At 36.5% G+C, this 21,282-nt stretch overlaps 1 protein-coding gene across 4 annotated transcripts in view; it reads left to right on the forward strand.

Annotated features, from left to right (window-relative positions):
• The window catches only part of DNAH7 (dynein axonemal heavy chain 7), a 247,269-nt gene that overhangs the window by 75,267 nt on the left and 150,720 nt on the right, over nt 1–21,282 (forward strand). For all 4 annotated transcript variants that reach the window (XM_067741149.1, XM_067741150.1, XM_067741152.1 and 1 more), the window contains 5 exons: nt 6,273–6,466; nt 7,943–8,141; nt 10,812–10,952; nt 14,954–15,166; nt 18,540–18,649. In XM_067741149.1, coding sequence (XP_067597250.1) covers nt 6,273–6,466; nt 7,943–8,141; nt 10,812–10,952; nt 14,954–15,166; nt 18,540–18,649 — 857 coding nt within the window. The remainder of the gene's footprint in view (nt 1–6,272; nt 6,467–7,942; nt 8,142–10,811; nt 10,953–14,953; nt 15,167–18,539; nt 18,650–21,282) is intronic.

The raw sequence follows: 21,282 nt of genomic DNA on the forward strand, positions 1-21,282 counted from the left end.
TGATCCTAGAATCACAGTCACCGTGGTGTGTTCTTGAAAGCAGTTAGTTCTAGTGGTGGCGTCCTTTTGTCCTTACTGAGGCAGAGGTGGCAACACTCCTGGAAGATCAGTTCCACAGGTTCTAGGAGTCTTTCCTGCAAGCCCAGCCTGGAGTGTGCTCCCTTAGACCTTCTAATGATTTTGTAATAACTTAATTCCCTATATTAAATTCCCTTTTGCTTAACTACCTAGAAGGATTCTGCACTGAACTCTGAATAAAGATATCAAACCCTCCAAGTTGGCATCTAGGATCTTGGTCAAGTTGGATCTTAGGGTAGTTAAAATCTAGTTACCATCTGAAAATGGAACACTGGTGGTACCTGGCATGCACTCCAAAATTCACTTACTTAAATTATTCTCTTGGCTTCCTGGAATGAAGAGTCTGTTTTACGGGCAGTGCTTTGATGGACCAACTGACTGCTGTGGTAGGTCAATAGAGTACAAATTTGAAATACAAGGGATGTGAGATGGGCTGAATTTTTTCTAAAACACTGGAGAAATGAAAGAAATGGCATAATTCAGGGCTTAAATTCTTTGCTCAAGACATGGTCAGAGGATTAAGGTGCTTCTGTGGTTGCCCTCGAGGACCTCTTAATTCTCATAGCTACAAATTTGACATAGCCAAAAATGATAGAGTCTGATCCAGCAGGTTGCCAAATTGCAATGTAATTTAATTCACAGCCTTGCCAGATCTGTTCCGTGAAAGATAATTTACTTACTGGGAAAGAGTGGGATGGTGAGAACTGAGAGTGGGGACAATTGGGTGAATTTGATTGACTTTGGGTACCCTGACCCTCACTCTGAGAGCCTCCCTTGCCAGAAGCCTTGTCAGAATCCTAAGGAAAAAAGGAGGTATTATATTGCAATGTGCTTGCCTAGGGAGAACCTAAGTTAGATACAGTCAAATGTATTGATGTGAGTGCACTTACCAGAGATCCTGGTTTCCATGAGCTAGTCAGGGAGATGTGAATGATTTCCGTTTTACTTGCTTGTTTGACCAAAACCTGGCTTCCGTGATGGCCCACCTAAACGAAGTTGAAATGCCAAAAATCCTTGATATGATTTGAAGAAATTAAAGACTGGCTTATAGATTTCTGCAAAATATTTCTTGAGTATCATCCAGAAGCAGAAATTACAACCTCCCCCGCCCCCTACTTAGGGGATTGACTTAAAGGGTAGTAGGAAGGGAATCCTACAACTTCAATAAATATTAGGGGTTTTTTAGACCTTGACTGTACAGATGGTCAGCAGTGTGGCTCTACATTGATCACAGTCGGTAGCAAACAGTTTGGCTGTATGATCAAGGACTTAGAAGAAACAAGATTGAAAGACTGGCAACAAGGAGGTCTGAGGAAGAGGTATAAGGGATCACAGAATAGACTAGAATATGAGTATATTTGTGCTCCATGTAAGTGTTTCATAAAATGCAGCACTGCAAAAGGAGGCACTTGATAATATTAGTTGACCAGTTGATCTATTTTGTGAATGTCAGTCAGTATATGCCATTGTATGCACAGTGAGTATGAATAGAAGAATCACATGATATGTTGTCCAGACTGCAGAATTTCTGAGAGTTAAAGCAGTTAATAAGTAAGCTAGGAGAGCAAACATAAACCAGAACTCTCCTCATCAAACTGCGTTATATGGTCACTCAAGCTACAAAGAAGTCATGATGGCAGAGGTGGGAATTATGGAAGGACTTGTCATTATTGGGTCCCTTACCCAACACTGCTGAGTGTCCAAGCTGCCAACAGCAGAAACTAACAATATGCTCCTGATACAGGGTCACACCTGAAGGGACCAGGCAGCCATTTAGAAGGAATTAAATACATTGGACCTCTTTCAACTTAGAAGGGATCCGTGATTTTTCTGCACCAGAGGGGTTTTCTTTCTTATTCCAAGTTTCTGTCAACACTGTCATTCCTGACTTACAGAATGACTTATTGTCACAGTTTCCACACAACATTGCTTCTGCTAAGGAACGCCCACTACAAGGGAAATGAGGCAATTGACTGATACTTATAAGATTTATGGGTCCTGTGTGAACATGGACCTCGTAAAAAGTGGAATGTCTCATGTTGAAGACTCAGTTGCTATTCCAGCAGGAAGAAAAGTGTGAGTTTGGGGTGCAGTTCTAGAGGATACATAGCATGAGTTCTCAACCAGCTCCAAATACAGAGTTTCTCCCACAGGCAGAGTACATGGGTCCGGGAATTAAGAAGTGAAACTGACAGTGACACTTTATACCAATTCACCCAATAAACTCACAATTTTGCTTCCCTGCTTTTGTTCTCGCTAGTTGAAATATCTTAGTATCCAAGGGAGAAATTCTTCTGATGGGAAATGGCAATGGTTTCCTTGAACAGGAAGTTCTTGATTTTCTCCCTCTAACCTTTTACCTCTCTGTCCTTATAACTTTTACCTGACTCTCTCTATTCCAGCCACACTAGCTTCCTTTTTTCTTCTTTTTTTTTTCACTCACACATGCCAAGCACCCTTTGCTGTAGAACCTTTGCTCTGACTGGACCCTGTTCCTGAAATGCTGTGCCTCCAAATATCTGCAGAACTAATGAGTACCTTTGCTTCCTTGAAGTCTTTTCTCAAATATTACCTTATAAAGAGGCTCACATTGAGCATCGTATTTAAATTGAAACCTGCCTTTGCCTTTCCTGGCAATCCTGATCCCCCTTTCTGTGTTTGCAGCATCTATTACCTTTTAACTTAGTCTATGATTTTTGAATTGTTATGTTTGTTATCTATCATCTGTCTCTAATGGAGGCTGGGATGTTTGTCTGTTTTGTTCACTGTTGTGGCCCAAGCACTGAGAACAGTGTCTGACATCTATCAAGTCCTCCATAAATATTTGTTGAGTGAGTGGGTGAATAGTTAAATTGAGATTGATCCTTGAATTATTGCTAGTTCTAAGAATTCTGAAAAACCGTCTCTGAAAATTCAGTGTTAGAAACCTGGGTCCTGAGAGCTGGATTAATCCTAGAAACATCCTGCATCTTGAAAGAATTTCTATTTTTGGTGAGGTCAAAGGATCTGAAAGTTGTAAGGGAGCATAAAGGTCTACTCAGTGAATGCACATTTCCTTTCTTAATACTTAAAAGGTTTAAAGAGGATCTTATTAGTTTTCTGTTGTCCAAGGTTTTCTGATTTGGAAGTTTATGCTTCTGGAAGTTTATAGAACTGGCTTGAGCTTAATTCCATTAAGTGTACTTTCTGTGAAGCTTCCTGGCTGCAGTAATTAGAATGCTCTCTCTGTGTACCCCAATTAAAGTTTCAGGCCCTGATATCACAGGCAATTGGTTTAGAAATGTAAATCAACCAGTAGCTTGTCATTTGAGCTGATGAGATTGGTGATACTTGTGAAGCAAAAGACGACACGTAAAATTTGTAAAATGATTTCTTTAATACCAAAAAGTAATAGCGGTTAATAATTCCTTTTCCTCTCCCAAAGATGAAAAGTAATTAAAGCGTCAAAGGAGTCATACTTAGTTTCAAATTTCTGGTAGCTTCCTGTTATAACATCTTATTGTTCTGTCTTGAGAACCTTAGCTAATAAGTTGGTACAATGTGTGTGGGGGGGGGGGGTTGTAAGTTCCTTGAGTGTTCCTTGTGTGTCTGCAGGCTTAACTCATCCTCATTCACTCAAGCATTCAACGAATATTTATGGGATGCCTACTCTGTACTAGAATTTTGTGGCAATGCTTAAAGGAACTTAAAGCCAGTTTTATTTTACTATGATGAATATCTTACCAGAAGGATGGCAGTTTATAAAATGTTTATTTTAACTCCATTAAACCAATGGAGTGATGTAAGTGACTTACTCCATGAATTCCCCCAGAGTAGTGTCTCTCTGTCGGTATCTCATCAAGAGACAGTTATAGAAGGCCAAATGGAAAGGGTAGTTTCAAGCATATGTGTGTTCTAGGCACCATATTAGGTGCTTCCAATATTTTGTCTAATTTGGTCTTCATAACAACTTTGAAAGAGGGCTCTTATCTCCATTTTAAAGATAAGAAAATAGAGAGTCAGGTTAATTAAGTGATTAGGAACTAGGTCTGTTCTTCTCTTCATCTGATGTAGTCTCTGTTCTGTTTACCTTCTCATGGGAAGAGAGTGTTTAGTTTCCAGTCCAGAGATGTTTGATTACTTTTCTATATTTTTTTCTTAAGTCCATATACCAAGGTACATAGATTATCGCCTGTGTTGATTCAGAACTAGCATATTTGATTCAGCATCATTGAGCTGATCTAGATAAATAGGTTTGACCTCAGGAATTCAATAAAATTTTTTTTGCTCAAATGCTACGTGCTTCCAAGGGGTATTTCTTTTGTAATTGCAATATTTAGGGAAAGAAATATGAACTGTTGTTTTAAATAACTGATTTTATTTTAGCTTTCAAATCTCAGATCCAAAATAGCGAATTGCAATAAATTCTTTGACTGAGAATAAAACAAACATTGTTAATTTGTGAAAGGAATTTTTGACATTTATTAGCAACATTTTTTTTTCCAACAAAGAAAAGCATACTTTTCCAGAAGGTGGCACTCTAAGAACACCATTTTGGTTTTTGAATTTAGGAGTACAAGGGTACTGTTCCATACTTTATCGAATGAACTGAACATTAAATTATGACCTGAATCTCTGTCATGCTTCTTTTTGTGTGCATTTTTAAATGTTTATTTGAAACATAAAACTCTTGGAAATATAATAAAATGCCTTTAAAAAATTGTGCCTCTTTAAAGATAAGTGAATTGCATATGTTGCATATTCCATGTGAACCTGTTCTACTGAAAAAAAAACAACAGGTATTAATGATGATTATTTTGTTCTTTGATTAAATTGCTGTGTTCCCAAGTTACATTGTTATATTTCAAAACAAAGCAGAAAATTGTCTTTCCTTTCCAGTCACATTGAAAGTATATTAACAAAAACATGTTCCTGCAGTAGAATAAAATTTCTCTGTGAAACAATTTACAGTTGAAATTTGTGATTGATCTCACAGTCAGTACCAAACTCTCTTTGGCTAAGTACCAAAAATAGGTTTAAATTGGTTAATCTTAAAATTCTTTTTAATTTTTAACAATATTCCCTTGATTTAATTTCATGTGAATTTTCTAAATGTACCAGTGTATTCTCATGAAGTTTATTTGGTCTGGTGATTAAAGTCTCTAATGTGTTTTGCCACCTCTCTCTCACACTTCTAAGCCTACTTAGTAAAGAATTCTTTCTTTGTCATTGGTGTCAGTGGTGAACACTGAGTTTGGGATTATAAGACCAAGACTAGACCTGGATGACATCAATCATGTGTTAAGGAAAAACAGTAAAAAGAATTTTATTTCAGCTCTGTCTAGATTGTGTTTTAATATGTATTTCTAAAGATTTTCATAAGCCTGGTGGTTACTTGTAGGGGTATTTTGAGAAATCAGTAAACTATTCCTTAAAATATCAGTTCTTAAGACCAGCTTTTGGTATAATTCTTATTTTGAATCCTACAGCATAAAAGAAAGCTTTTAAAAATACTTGATTGTGTTTGAATCCCTTTAAAGCAAACAGCTCACGGTGACACTTTCAAGTGATAGAATGTTCAGAAATCCATGCCTTGAAAGTAGAACAATCTTAGTCTCTAGAGAGTTCCGGAAGAACACACCTTGAACTTCAGTCCTTCAACAAGCAGAGTGTTATAATGCGGTTCCAAAGGTAGTTCTTTGCAGTGTAAGATCTTTATGGAAAGCTCCTTCCTCCATGCTCCCAACCCCTTATTTTTATCTACCCTCATAAAACAGGAATTGTTATTTTATTATTATTGATAACAATAATATTCAAAATAATAATTATAATGGTGACATCTTTTTAGAGTACTTTTCCTCGAAGAACAATAGACAAACATATCTCATACTCTTTTGTTTCCTCCTGTCCTTCTTGTGAGTTCAGATAGTGTCCCCCTCCCCACTCCTGCCACACTCATTGTCTCTCACAGTTCCCAACTTAGCATGAGAAATTGTGGCCAACATCAATGAGGACCAAGTCAACGTGGCTTTTACACAATTAAAGGGCTGGTTAGATCTAGACTATGCAAGAGTACTTTTAAAACATAAGTAAGTATTCACTTTAAATTTTGAATAACATTTGTTATATTAAAACCATGCAATCTCAAAAATAATAGGAATATAAAGTCAATATGAATATCAAATATTTTTGAGTTGTACATTTTTTATTTTTAGGATAAACATGTTCTGGCAGTTGTAACTATTGAGAAAATGCTGGAGAGGCTGAAAAAATCTAATGAACTATTGGAACTCATTCTTAAAGGACTTAATGAATATTTGGAAAAGAAGCGTCTCTTCTTCCCCAGATTCTTTTTCTTGTCTAACGATGAACTTCTTGAGATACTGTCTGAGACTAAAGATCCCACTAGGTAAGTAAGATATACATATATAGTATATGTATATAATACATGGCTAAGTTTGTTGCCTTTAATTTTCAGAATAATGCAGAACTTAAATATATATGATTTTGTTTATGTAATAACTTTTTTCAAGACTATTCTAAATCATATCAATAATCAACTTAAATAATTATTAAAAGCATAAGGAATACCGTTGAATGATATTTTTCCAAATGTGATGAACCTTGGAGTGGATTTCTCATTTTATCACATATTGTCTTAAAGATTTTTCAGAACACATCCCTCTTCTACGTCCCATGCAGAATAAAAGTCAGCGCCCTCTCAGTGGCTTGCAGTCACCCACGCAGGTGCTCCCCCATGATCCTTCCTAGTCATCCCCCACTAGCTTTCTTCTTGTTTATTCTGCTACAGTCCTTGTAATTCTCCCATAAAAGGGGCAGCCTCCTCCCTCAGTGTACTGTTCTCTTTGCCTGGGATCCTCCTCACCCAAATATCCATAAGACTTCTTTTACCTCCTCTAGATCTTTGTGGAAACCTGCTCAAACATCTGCCACTCAAGAAGGCCTTCCCTGGCCACTTATTTAAAGTGGCACCCCTTCCAGCACTCCCTACTCACCTTTCTTGATTATCTTCTCTGCCTCGTTTTCTTTCAGCACACTTTTTATCATCTGGCTTACTCTATAATGTGCTTATTTGTTTACTGTTTGCTTTCCTCTAGCAGAACATAAGCTCCATGATGGCTGAGATTTTTGACCTTCTCCCCCTCACAGCTGATTCCCTGTTCCTTAGAAGAGAGTCTGTCTGGTTTACATCAGTCAGTGAATAGATATTTGTTAAATTTGTCACTTTTGTGTCTTGTGCCTTCAAAGTAGGAGACAAGTAATCCAGACAAAAAGATAAATTTAGACTCAGATTTCCACCTGACTTTTTATACTCTGCCCATTTTTTGCCTGTTTGAAAGATAAATTCAATTGGTCATTTGTAACGTGCCAAGAATGAGGAATTTAGTCAGTTCCATCTGTATTACAATGAATAGACTAAAGTTGGGCACCTTCAAAGTAGTTGACTTACTTAAAGCACTAAACCTAGTTCGTAATTTGCAAGCAGTCTCTGAAGATCCCAGTTGAAATATCTTACTTTTTGCGCATTTGAAGATTCTTCAGATTAGTGTTTTATCTGTTGATCAAGATTGGTTTGGTCCTTGTATTACTTTTAACAGCTTTTGATTCATTGTGTTGGAAACAAAGCCTCATGTAGCTCTTAGGATAATTGTAATCTTACAGATCTTTTTGTGATTATTCCATTAATGATGATCTCCCACTGGACTGTGTTTTCTATCAGCGCTTCATCTCTAGCATCTAGCAGGGGCCTCACACATAGTGCACATTTATGAATTTTGAATGAAGATTGGTATACAAAGAACACTGATATTTAGGGAATTGCTTTTATTTGGTTAAGTCTCTTAAACATTTTTTTTCCTGACAGAGTACAACCTCACTTGAAGAAATGTTTTGAAGGAATTGCAAAGGTGGAATTTACAGAAAGTTTGGACATCACTCACATGAAGAGTAGTGAAGGAGAAGTGGTGGAACTCGTAGACACCATTTCAACAGCCAAAGCCAGAGGTCAAGTGGAGAAGTGGTTGGCCGAGTTAGAGAGAGTTATGATTAAATCCATCCATAAGGTAGCCAACTGTATTTATTATTATTTCTAGTAAAGATGATAGAACGTTAATGTATTATTGATAAATGCACTTTTATTTAGAAAAAGTGAGTCATGAATTACCAATTCAATTGTAACAGATAGATTGAAGGCAAAGATATAGTCTCTGATACTAATTTTGTAGTGACTCACTTGAAAAGTGGGACAAAATACCATACATACTACAACAAACTTGGGTTTTAGTCATGAGTCTGTCTCATTTCTTGTGCTTTCAATGTTAGACACACTTTGGTCTGCATAGTCTGTCTTTAGTCTCGCCTTGGAAGCACCTCTCTGCAGTTTCACATCAGTCTCCTTGACATGTATGCCCCTCTGGTGGTTCCTTTTGTTCTGTGAATATATAAAATATGTACCAAAATGTTAGAAAATCATAAGTATTTTCTACAATTAACAGTAACTTCATATTTTCCATATCTCAGAAAGCATATTACCACCTCAACCATTTGTAATTATTTTTGTTAGTAGAGAATTTTAAGCCGAGGGAGCAGATAGAGCTTAATTGAGCAGTTAATTAATTTTTTACTGTAATGTGGACTTAGCATTCAAGTTCCTTACCAGGAATAAAAATCATGATTGAGCAGGGAAGCATGAGAGAAAGAATGAGAAGGAAATATGGCATCAAGCCCTAATCAACAACAGTTTTCATGAATTTTTCAGATGCTGTCACACATTATCGAAAAATTCACTGGAATCTAGGTGTTTAATGTACATCACGTGTCTTAATGTTCCTTTCTCTTAAATATAATTTTATTATCTGCTTGCTTTGTATTTTTTCAATAGATGCAAAATCTTTTGGACAGGTTCCCATTTCTCCCTATTATGGATTGAGTGATAATGAATGTCCTTATGCATACTGGTTTCTTTGATTGAATTATTTATTTTCTTATGATAACTTCTCATATGTAGAATCACTGGGCAAAAGAGGATGAGCTTTCGTAGGGCTTGATAAATATTGACAAGCAGCTTTCCCATTTACGCAGCTATCAGCAGTTAAATGCATTTCACTTGGACCACTACTTAGCAGCATTGAATTGGTTATATGGTTTGTTACTTGATGTATACAGTGGTAACTCATTATTTTAGACATATCTAATACTATTTCAACTATTCTTTTAATTTTGTTTGTCAAAGTACTCAGAGAAAATATTTTGGTTACCATTTCAGAGCATTAAGATGGGGTGGCAAGTAAGCGGCTAGGAAATATCTTCCCCAAATGTTCATGTGTAAGTTTGTGTCGGTGGGAAAAATGCAAGTGAATGCAATGTAAAATACTACAGATAGGAGCTATGTGTGTTACTGTGTTGTGCTGTACGTATTTGCTTGCTTGAAAGGCTACTGCATGCCTAAATTAAGTGAATTTTGTGTCATTTCTAAATAATAAAAAATCATGTTGGCACCTTTGCCCTTTTATCTTACTGGATTATCATGGGTTTAATACTGCAGTTTTCTGTAGTTTGGCAGCTTGCAACTGCCAAAATATGTTATTTTTCATATATGGCATACACAGTTTAATAATATATTTTATATACAATATTATAGAACTTTATGTACTCATATTTCTCCTCATCCAACTGTATAGAAATCTGTGATTTAGATTTTAATGCCTCCCTCCTATTCTCTCCACAGTGTCCTTCTAGAACACATATTTATTCCATCTTTGGCGTTTCTCTACTGTACCTTCTATTCTTTCCTGTGTTCCTCCCATCTCTCAGTTTCTCCTTTTCACCTGCCCTTTCTGTGGCTTCCTCTGGCCTTTTACATTTTCTTTATTATCAATAGACAACATTGCCCTTCATTTCTATTCAACTCCGTAAATATCCTAGCTAAACTAGAAATCCAGAAAGATTTGCCTATCCTTATATATTTCTCAGAAAAATGTAATTTTGATAATCTTTTCTGAAATTCAGACATTAACGTGACTATCACCTCATAGATGCTACTATTTTTGATTGATACATATAATAGATTGGAATGTTTCCCACTGATGGCTGATAGAAAAAGTGGATCTATGAATTCACTGAAAACATATGTAATAAAGTACATGACTTAGGCTTCCTGAATTTACAGCTCTCAACTCTCCATGAATGAATTATATATCCACCCTGTCATCATAGCCTTGGGCATCAAACTGCAGGACTGAGAGGGAGTGAGGTCTGGAAACACAGGAGGAACTTTAGAGGAATTGTGTAGGGTGCTTGAGTGTGCATGTACAAATATACACATGGCTGAGTGGGGATCTGATTAAGTTCAAAGAAAATATGTGTGAATTTGATAGATCTCATTTTGGAATTATTTGAACTTATGTTTTGTAATTAAATTGCTTGCGTTCAGTCCAGATGTACCCAGGACATTTTTGGCTACGACTGGCCAAAGAAATATTTCATATAATGTGGTTCACACAAATAGATTATGTACCAGCAAAATAAAATGCTATGTAATATATTTGTTTTGCTCTCAGGTGTATGGAAAAACTTGAAATTGTCTAGTTACATGCTTTAGATCTTCATCATTGGCTAAGCTGTAAGAAGTTGAGCAGTACAAGATAATCCACTCAGGAGTTAGCTCTTCATGTTTTAGCTTGTTCAAGTAAAGTATGAAATTGTTTACCTTTAGCATTTTCTTTTTCAATTAGGTAATTAGAGATGCACTTTCTGCCTATACACAACATGAACGAATTAACTGGGTAAGAGATTGGCCTGGACAGACAGTTCTCTGTGTATCCCAAACCTTTTGGACAACAGAAGTACAAACAGCTATTGCAAAAGGACAAAAGGTGAGCTTTTATTACCCACAGGTTTTGCAGCATTTTTAAAATAGTTATAATTGCCAAAATACAATTATTCTAAAAAAAAATAAAGACAATCCACTCAAAAAGCCAAGCGTACTGGAGCCTCAATCTTTTTATTATATACATTTTTATGCCTTTAAAAATACAGTGATAATAGGACAAAGAAATGTCCTAAACTCAGAAAGTTTAGGAGGAAATACATAACATAATTCTCTTTTATATCTTCAGTAAAACTACCCTATGAAGACAAAAGATATTAATTGACTTATTTTGACTATTTTAATTTTTAGTGTACTGATTTTTAGTAAATAATAATATTTTGAATGATGCTTAATATTAATTATTCTAACAAATATATATTTAATATTATAATATTAAAATAATAATAAAAACAGAAGCAGCATTCTTATCCATAAGGTAGGATTCCAAGCAGGTCAACTTTTGGTTGACTGATAGGTCAGTTGGAATCTAGCAATTGCAGATGTTGTTTAAAACCATGAGTTTTTCATGTATTTTTTACATGGAGTTTGGCATTATTGTCTGTAAGGTATTGTTGAGCACTGGTGAGTGTAGGGTTTGAGAGAGACTCGTATTCTTTGTAAGCAGGCAGGTCTCGTAGAGGAGGGAGCTGAGTGTCACATGCTTAGTTCACTCCAACTTACCAACAGGTCACTTATTTCTCCTCTGAGGAAAGGATAAGGGCATAGGGCAGGAAGTCAGGGATTTTTAGGAAAAAGTCTTTCCTCATGGAAACCAGAGCACGGGGAATGAGGGTTTCCCTTACAGCAGTAAGCCCTTGGGGATACTCCTGGGCTCTTGGCTGTCTATGTGCATGTTTCTTTTCTCCCCAATGGGTCCAGAAACTTCATTTTGTCTTTTTACTTTTAAGCTACCACGCAGCCACCTCCCCACACAAAGGGATTCCTCTGTCGCCAATGTGGGTTACTGGGGGACATGGATCTCGCTCCTTGCTTGCTGGTCCCCCAAACCACCATGCCAACTTTCTCATTCATCACTATGGGAAATAGAGGGAACAAAGAAGCAAATGTGATCAAATAAGACAAATTTGTAGGCATCTTCCACATTTCTTCAATTTAAACGTGGTGTTTATTAAACCTCCACCCGTCTGTCAAAACGATATTTTTCTCTGGAACAGGTAGGAGTTGAGGTAGAGAATTTAAGTGTAAACCTTTCATGCTTCTACTTATCTCCCAGGCATAATTTGTTTCTCAAGGGACACACAATTTAGGTCATTCCATTTCAATATGTCCTCTGCTCAAAGCTATCTGCCTACAATTCTTACCATATTGTTCTTAGCATATTTTATACAGATACAAATAGATTTTTTTTTGGCTTACAACAGTATCCACTGATACTGAGATGAGGTTATTTATTCACTTATTTATTAGTTTACTCCATTTTATCCCACTCGTGTAATATGGTGCACGTATGGAGCCGTTCACAGAGAAAGCCAAAATGAGAATCCATGCCTTGAGTGACTACTACTCCAGGGGGACTCAGCTTCGTAGACGTAGATCCTCTAAAGCTGTAATTGAGTGGAACTTAGCCAGCCTTTTTCGCTGTTACTTGCTGGATTGTTCTCTTCTGTTGTGTTTTGTGATGTTTCACATAGCTAAATTTCATGGAATGAAATTAAGCGTTGTACGTGTCCTTAAAAATTAATTCTTTCCTTTTTCCTCTGCTTGTGAATACTCTGCTTCAATATGCCCTTCATCTGCTGTCTGTGTACCTTGTCCCTGTCTGTATCTCATGCATATTCAGTTTGTTTAGGTTCTGTAGCAGCATCAGGAGGGGATGGCACATGTTTTAGTATTCTAAAGCACTGGTGATTTAATATGTGTTTCTATCAGGGGAGGGTAGCACATGTTTTAGTATTCTGTGTGTTGATGACTTTTTCCTTAATTAATGTGTGGTTCACACTCGAAACTGATATCTTTGGTTCAGTAGCTGGAGACTCTTGGCAGCCTCAGAGGAGACTAGACATTTCCATTCTCTGCAAACACTCCAAGTTGTCTGGAGCTGGATGCTATGATAGCACCATGTTGTACTGTCCCACTTCCAGAGGACCCATTCCCCTCAGGATCTGTTTCCATTTATTTATTCAAAGAATAGTCACTGTGGAACTAGTCAGTATATGAGCTATTACAGGGGCTAAAAATGAATGGAAGAATCACCACTGTCACAGAGCTTGGGTTATTGCAAATATTGCTATGATTTTTGAGTCAGTTTATCATTGTGTATGTAGAGGGAACTAGGTATGATAAAAATATGATTCCACACAGGGTTTATTTTGGATGACTATATAAAGTATTGATAGTTACCTTTAGATTCATTAGTTCACTGTACAGAACAGTTTACAATGAATAAAATGTAACAAAAGTGATTCAATATCATGATTTTTTTCAATCTAGCTCATCTGAATTCTCATTGATTTATTATAATATGGTTCCTAAAGAACTTAGTTCATCACAGTTTGAAGCTAAATTTTAGTTCTAAATCTGTTTCTCTAGTGTAGCAAAATACATTCTGCTGATGTAAATAGTAACAAATTCTTATGGACGTATAATTTATACTGTCAGGTCCAAACATTAAAAGTTTAATCTTATGCCTTGTGTTGAACTACAGTATGTGAGAACTGGTAAGGCTCTCAAAGATCCTGACTTTTACTGATTAGGAAACTAAGATGCACCACCTGGCGTAGTTTGTGTTCTTGGGAGCAAAACTATTCTTACTAATCTGTGTACTCAATATACTTAAATTCACCAATTGGCTCCAAGAATTTAAACACTTGGGGTTATTTAGACATAGGTGGGACAGAATTTTATTTTTCACTACTTATGAAACAAATTAATAGCAATTAATTATGAAAATGATATAAATGGAATAGTGTTCAAGCACCAAACTTTTGAAAAAATGACTTCCTAAAAAAAAGGATAAAATATTTCAAGGGGTAATAAAAGTGACCCTTAAAGAAACAAGTCTCCAACTCTACCCTTTAAGCTTTTCTCATCCTTGGAAATCCTCATTTTTAGTTTCATTGCTACCACTTAACCTGGTCCTAAAGGAGTGAAATAAACTCATTGGTGCCCAATGCTTATTAAATATTATTAGAGTGGGGAAAAGTGACCACATCAGCCTGCTGCAGCATATTTACACTTCCCTTAGGCACAGCAGTTTTCATTGATTTTAATTTGATTTTCCTAAACCCTCTTCTCTTTTTCACATACTGATCAGATTTACCCACCAGAAAAGAGACCCCTCCCAAAAGAGCCTGATCCTTAGAACTGGCCTTAGCTCACCATAAACTAAAATGTTAGCTGTTTTGTGTTTTAGGATCTTTACATTTCAAGTGGCACAAATCCTACTCAGAAGCTCACACAGGAGTACTAGAAGGATTCATGAGATCTAAGGTAGAGCATTTGGAATCAGGATCTCAGGGCTTCATCACTGCTGCAGTTTCTCTTTTGTTGTCTATTTTTCATCTCTACTGGTCTCTGTCAGGCTTTTTTCTGCAGTGGGGTGAAGGCTTTCAGTAGCTTCGGATTGGCATTCTGAGAGTCTCCCAAGCCTAGTGAAAAGCACTTTTCTTCCCATCTGTATAGCAGTCCCTGGAAAGAAGTGTGATTGGCTCTGGTTGGGTCACACATGCCCTCCTTCATATTGCCTTGGAGATGGGGCAATATGATTGACAGCTCACAAAACCACAAGAGCATACAAGAGCAGAAATGGAAAGGAGGGGATGTTGGGTAGGTGCAAACCATGTATGTCAACTATGTCTGGCCTGATTGAGCTTGTTCACCTAATACCTTTGTAGTAAAAAAATTTTTTTTGATTATTTTTAAGTTATGTCATATGGAAAGTTATAATAAAAATGTAGAAAATACTCTGTATACATGCTAGGTCAAAAATTTTTTGTTCAAAAGGATTCTGATCACACTGAGTAATTATATCTTATTTTCTTTCAGTCTCTTGAGCAATACTTGGAAAAATGTAACAAACAAATTGATGATATTGTCACCTTGGTTCGTGGCAAATTGTCCAAGCAGAATCGTGTTACTCTGGGAGCCCTCGTGGTGCTGGACGTCCATGCTAGAGATGTTCTCACAACACTTGTTAAAAAGAAAGTTAGTGATGACTCTGACTTTGAATGGTTAAGTCAGCTTAGGTACTATTGGCAAGTAAGTAATATCACTGAATGTTATTACTCAGCAATTTCAGCTCACAGGTATATAATTTGTGCTTGCTAGCTCACATGAGAAATAGTATCAGTAATATAGGATTTTAGGATTTTAGCTGATGGCTGACTATACCTAAAAAGCATTCTCCAGATTGAAGATTAAGGCAGCCAAAAACTATATGTCAAGTGTTTGAAAACTGTGTTTATATCTGTATCCAAATGTATAGTTACATAGAAATACATATATAGATGCACACAAACTATGAGTAATTATAAAAAATTACTCATTTGAAATTAGTCATTATGCTTGCTGAATCTGTAAAATGTTGAAACTAATCAGTTTATAATTGTGTTCTTAGATTCCTGATGCATCTAAAGAGTGTACAAATCAGACTGTTTTAGTATGATTTAGTCATTAAACTTTCCTCTTGTTGATCAATTGAACTAACCAGAAACATGATCTGGAGGAAGGTTTTTATCAGGGGATCTATGTAGTTGGTGATGTCAGTCACCATCAGGAAGGCAGGAGGAGCAGGAACAGTACAGTGAACAAGACTGGGCCTGCTGAGAATGGGAAGAGAGAGCTGAGGATTGGAGATAGAGACTCAGAAGTTATCATATTCACTTTTGTGAAAGGCTTTGGGAGGTATGGAGTGGGAAGAGAAGAGTTACAAGAACCAGAACCCTGGAAAACCATATGAGGCCGTGAGTACAGTGGTTAGGAGCTCAAACTGTAGACTGATTGTTTCAAATGCTACATCCTCCCCTTACCAGTTGTGTGACTTGGGCAAGTTACCTACTCTCTTCAGGCACCCGCTTCCTTATCTGTAAAATGGTGATGATGATAATACTCCCTCTACAGTGAAAACAAGTTGAACAAATGATTGAAAATATAGGAGAATAATGAACTATCAAAAAGAGTAAGAAAACAATCCAATTTACAATTGCTCAAAAAGAATAAAATAACTTAGGAATAAATTTACCCAAGAAGGTGAAAGACCTATAAACTGAAAACTATAAGACACTGATGAAAGAAATTGAAGAAGACACAAATAAATGAAAAGATCTGTGTTCACGGATTGGAAGAATCAACATTGTTAAAATGTCCATACTACCCAAAGCAATCTACAGACTTAATGCAATTTCTATCAAAATTCCAATGGCATTTTTCACAACAATAGAACAAACAATCCTAATTTTTTTTATGGAAACAAAAAAGACCCCAAATAGCCAAAGCAGTCTTGAGAAAGAAGAACAAAGCTGGAGGCATCACACTCCCTGATTTCAGATTATACTACCAGAGCTAAAGTAATCAAACCAGTATGGTATTGGCATGAAAAGAGACACATAGATCATTGGAAAAGAATAAAGAGTCCAGAAATAAACATACACATATATGGTCAATTACTTTACAACAAAGGAGCCAAGCATATAAATGGGGAAAGGACATTTAATAAATGGTGTTGGGAAAACTGGACAGCCACATGCAAAAGAATGAAATTGTATCACTATCTTACATCATACCCCCAAATTAACTCAAAATGGATTAAAGACTTGAATGTAAGACTTGAAACCATAAAATTCCAAGAAAACATAGGTGGTAAGCTCCTTTACATTGGTCTTGGTGATTTTTTGAATTTGACACCAAAAGCAAAGGCAGCAAAAGCAAAAATAAACAAGTGGGACTGTATCAAGCTTCTGCACATCAAAGTAAAGCATCAACAAATTGAGAAGGCAACCTACTGAATAGGAGAAAATATTTGCAAACTATATATCTGATAAGAGGTTAAATCCAAAATAGATAAGGAACAGATGCAACTCAATAGCAAAAAAAATCTGATTAAAAAATGGGCAGAAGCAGCCGCATAGCCCAGGGAGATCAGCTCCGTGCTTTGTGACCACCTAGAGGGTTGGGATAGGGAGGGTGGGAGGGAGACATAAGAGGGAGGAGATATGGGGGTATATGTATATTATAGCTGATTCACTTTGTTATAAAGCAGAAACTAACACACCATTGTAAAGCAATTATACTCCAATAAAGATGTTAAATAAATAAATAAAGCACCTCTTGGACACTTAAATAAATAAATAAAAATGGGCAGAGAATCTGAATAGATAGTTTTCTAAAGAAGACATACAGATGGCCAACAGGCACATGAAAAGATGCTCAACATCACTAATTGTCAGGAAAATGCAAATCAAAACCACAATGGGATATCATCTCACACCTGGTAGAATGGCTGTTCTCAAAAAGACAAGAGGTAACACATCTTGGCAAGGATTTGGAAAAAAGGGAACCCTCATGTACTTTTGGTGGGAATGTAAATTGGTGCAGCCACCATGGAAAACAGTATGGAGACTCCTCAAAAAAAACTTTAAAAATAGAACTACCGTATGATCCAGCAATTCCTCTTCTGGGTATTTATCTGAAGAAAACAGAAACACTTAACTCAAAAAGATATATGCACACCCATGTTAATTGCATTATTTTTTACAACAGCCAAGATATGGAAACAAACTAAATGTTCATTGATGGATGAATGGTTAAAGAAGATGTGAGATATATATAGATATAGATATAGATATAGATATGTAATAGAATACTACTCAGCCATAAAAAATATTGACATTTACAGCAGCATGAATGGACCTTGAAGGCATTATACTAAGTGAAATAAGTCAGAGAAAGACAAATACCATGTGATCTCACTTATATGTGGAATCTAAAAAACAAAATAAAATAAAAATTAAAAAGCTGAGAGATACAGAGAACAGATTGGGGGTTGCCTGGGGGTGAGGGTAGGGAAGGTGAGAGAAATGGGTGAAAGGAGTCAAAAGGTCAAAACTTCCAGTCATAAAATAAGTAATTCATGGGGATGTAATATACAGCATGGCAACTGTAGTTAATAATACTGTATTGCATGCTTGAAAGTTGCGAAAAGTAGGTCTTAAAAGTTCTCCTCACAAGAAAAAAATTCTAACTGTATGGTGAGGGATGTTGACTTATTATGGTGATCATTTTGCAATAAATATAAATATGGAATCATTATGTTGTATCCTAAAACTAATATAATGTTGTATGTCAATTATACCTTAATAAAATAGTGTTAGCAAGTTTAAAAAAAGAAAATATAAGAGAGGTAAAGAATAAATACACTTTCCAAAGTTGTTCTACGGGGAAAATTGAAGCCAGTGACTTCAATTACTTATCCAAGGAAATTAGATATTGAATTCTTCTACTGAATTAAATGATGCCTGAAAAGTGAAATTTAAAGTTGTTGTTTACAACATGGCTATTATTTAAGAACTTGAGGTTTCATATTATTTAAATTTTTATTATTTAAGCTAACTTCATTTTATCTGATTTGTACTAGGACAATCATTTAGAAACAAAGATGATTAATGCTGGTTTACGATATGGATATGAATATCTGGGTAATTCTCTTAGGCTGGTTATTACTCCACTCACTGACAGGTGTTACAGGTAAACTCATTAATTTAAAGATCTAATTGGAACAACTTTCACTCACTCCTAAATTACTCAATTTTTTAAGCACCAAATGTATCCTCTGTTATCTTTGCCTAGACCCTTAATTCTTGTCTCAACATGACCTTCAATTTCTTTCTCTGCTGGCGTCTTCCTCTCAGCTCTAGAGCTCGAAGTATTATCAGGCGTTCCTGTTATTTTTTTACTTTGTTCATTTCTCCTTTCTTGAAACTTCTGACTCTTCCTTTTGGATCATTTGAGACATCCTTATTCCTTCTCCAAGGAATTTTCTAGAATTCTGTCTTCATGTATTGTTTTGTTTCCTGCGTCATGGTTTCCTGAATGTCCTCATCCATTCTTAGGCTTTAACAGCCTACATTCTGAAGATCCCCAAACCTGTACCGCCAGCCAAGGTCTCTCTCCTGTTAAGTTTCTCCACACACATGCCTGCTGGATATCTCCATCAGGTATCTCATAGGTATTTACATGTACATTGTTTTTTATTGTCCTTCTGAATAATAAAAGACCTTTATGTTTAACGCCAAGGTCCCATCTCCCATACTCCAAATTATTGTCAAATACTAAATTAAACTTTGTTTTTTTCATTTTCTCAACTGTAAGTAGTTTATTGACGAAACCAGTCTCAGGATGCGAGCAGAAAGCAATTTTGTTCTTTTTTATCATCATTCTTTTAAACTTGCTCTATCAAATATTTTCCCCATTTCTGGATGAAATCTAAGGTAGATTCCTACTCTTTCTGGTGACTTTAATATGTTAATGAATAGTGTTATTATTTTCAGGTACTAAAAGTCCATTTAGGTCTAAAATGAAAGTTACTATTTTTCAGCCAGTTTAAAACATCCCTTCCCTTCCAGCTTGAGCTTGACTCAAGCTCATGGCCTGCATTTGGGAAGGTAAATGTGGTCAGTCTTTTGTCATTTTTGTCCCTGTCCTTTGCATTCATCCCTCAATAGCTCATCTTTTAGCTCCTCTAGTGTTGGGGGTTGATGGAGGAGAGGAGAAGGAAAGGGAGAGGTAGGTTTATAGGTGACAGGTGTCTTGGGTGACAACTATCTCCTGGCTGTTTAGTGCCTTCCTTGATGGCACAAGTCTAGATGTACCAGATCTCCCAGGGGATGTTTATGTGGGTTCTTTGGGAATCTGCAGTCACCTGCTTCTCCCACCTGCGGAAAATGCCTTCTCTGGCTGGCTGCTGGTGACTTTTGCTTCAGCCTCTGCTGAGGTCCACCACACACTGACCCTCTTCCTGGGGTCTCCTCTGATTCTACATGGGCCTCCTGCACAGGGTCCCATTCAGCTTGACTCAAATCTGGTTCCCTTCCAGTGGGATCTAGGTCTGCCCAGATGATACACACATTTGTTTTGCCATCAGTAAGAGTGGATCTTTCTTCCCATCCCTGTTTTCTCCTACTCTGCCATCAGGAGAAGCTGCAGGCATTCTCTTGACTTTAAATATTTTAAAGCTCTCAGCTTGGGGTTTTAGTCAAAATTCTAACACAGAACGATCTGTGTTTATATACCGTTACACATTTTTTTACAACTAATATTTATGTAGGTTTACCAAAACTTTTATCAGTGTCTTTACTTGCCATTGCTTCTTTCTTTGTCTGATTTCTGGTTTAATTTTTCTCCTTACTAGGCAGTAACTTTTAGTAATTGTTCAAGTGAGGCTCTGCAAGTAGTGAGCTATACCAGTATTTATCTAAAATTGCCTCTTTCTCTTCTTCTTCTCTTTTTTTTTCTTTTAGTCTTCACTAGATTATTAAATGATAGATTAGCTAGGTATAAAACTGTAGATGAACAGTAATTTTCCCTCAGCTCTCCAAAGATATTCTACTGGCATTCATTGCTCCTGCTGAGTATTCTGTTATTCTAATTATTATTCCTTTATAGGTAATTTTCTCCATTGTGGTTTCTAAGGTTTTCTCTTTATTGTTGATGTTCACTGGATGCTACTAGATGTGGATGAGTTTTTATTTATCCTACTTGGGACTTTTTCAATTAATATCTTTAATTCTGGCAAATTCTTAGCCATTGTTTTTTGAATTTTGCCTTTTCCCCATTCTCTTCCTTCTTTCTTCTATGTCTTTAACTTTTCTTATAGTTGACCTCTCTCCCTGGGTGATTTCCTCATATTTATCTTCTAGTGCATAATTCTGTTTCTTTAGGTTTTCTCTGCTATTTATTCTGTTTACTGAGTTTTCAAAAGTTCAGTGATTGTATTTTTCATTGCTAGATTCCATGTTGCCTCTCTTATGAAATTGGCTTCTGTTTTTCCCCACAATTTTATGATGTGTATTGCTTTTTTTTTTTTTTTTTTTTTTTTGGAGGTACGTGGGTCTCTCACTGTTGTGGCCTCTCCCATTGCGGAGCGCAGGCTCAGCGGCCATGGCTCATGGGCCTAGCTGCTCTGCAGCATGTGGGATCTTCCTGGACCGGGGCACGAACCCGTGTCCCCTGCATTGGCAGGTGGACTCTCAACCACTGCGCCACCAGGGAAGCCCGACGTGTATTGCTTTTTATTTAAAATCTTATTTTAAAAAAATTGCTAGGATACCAAAGAAGGCAGAGTGCCATATGTGCAGTAACCCTCCCAGACGATTGTCCAA

This window comes from Pseudorca crassidens, chromosome 6, assembly GCF_039906515.1.
Source record: "Pseudorca crassidens isolate mPseCra1 chromosome 6, mPseCra1.hap1, whole genome shotgun sequence".
In the NCBI taxonomy this organism is placed as follows: domain Eukaryota; kingdom Metazoa; phylum Chordata; class Mammalia; order Artiodactyla; family Delphinidae; genus Pseudorca; species Pseudorca crassidens.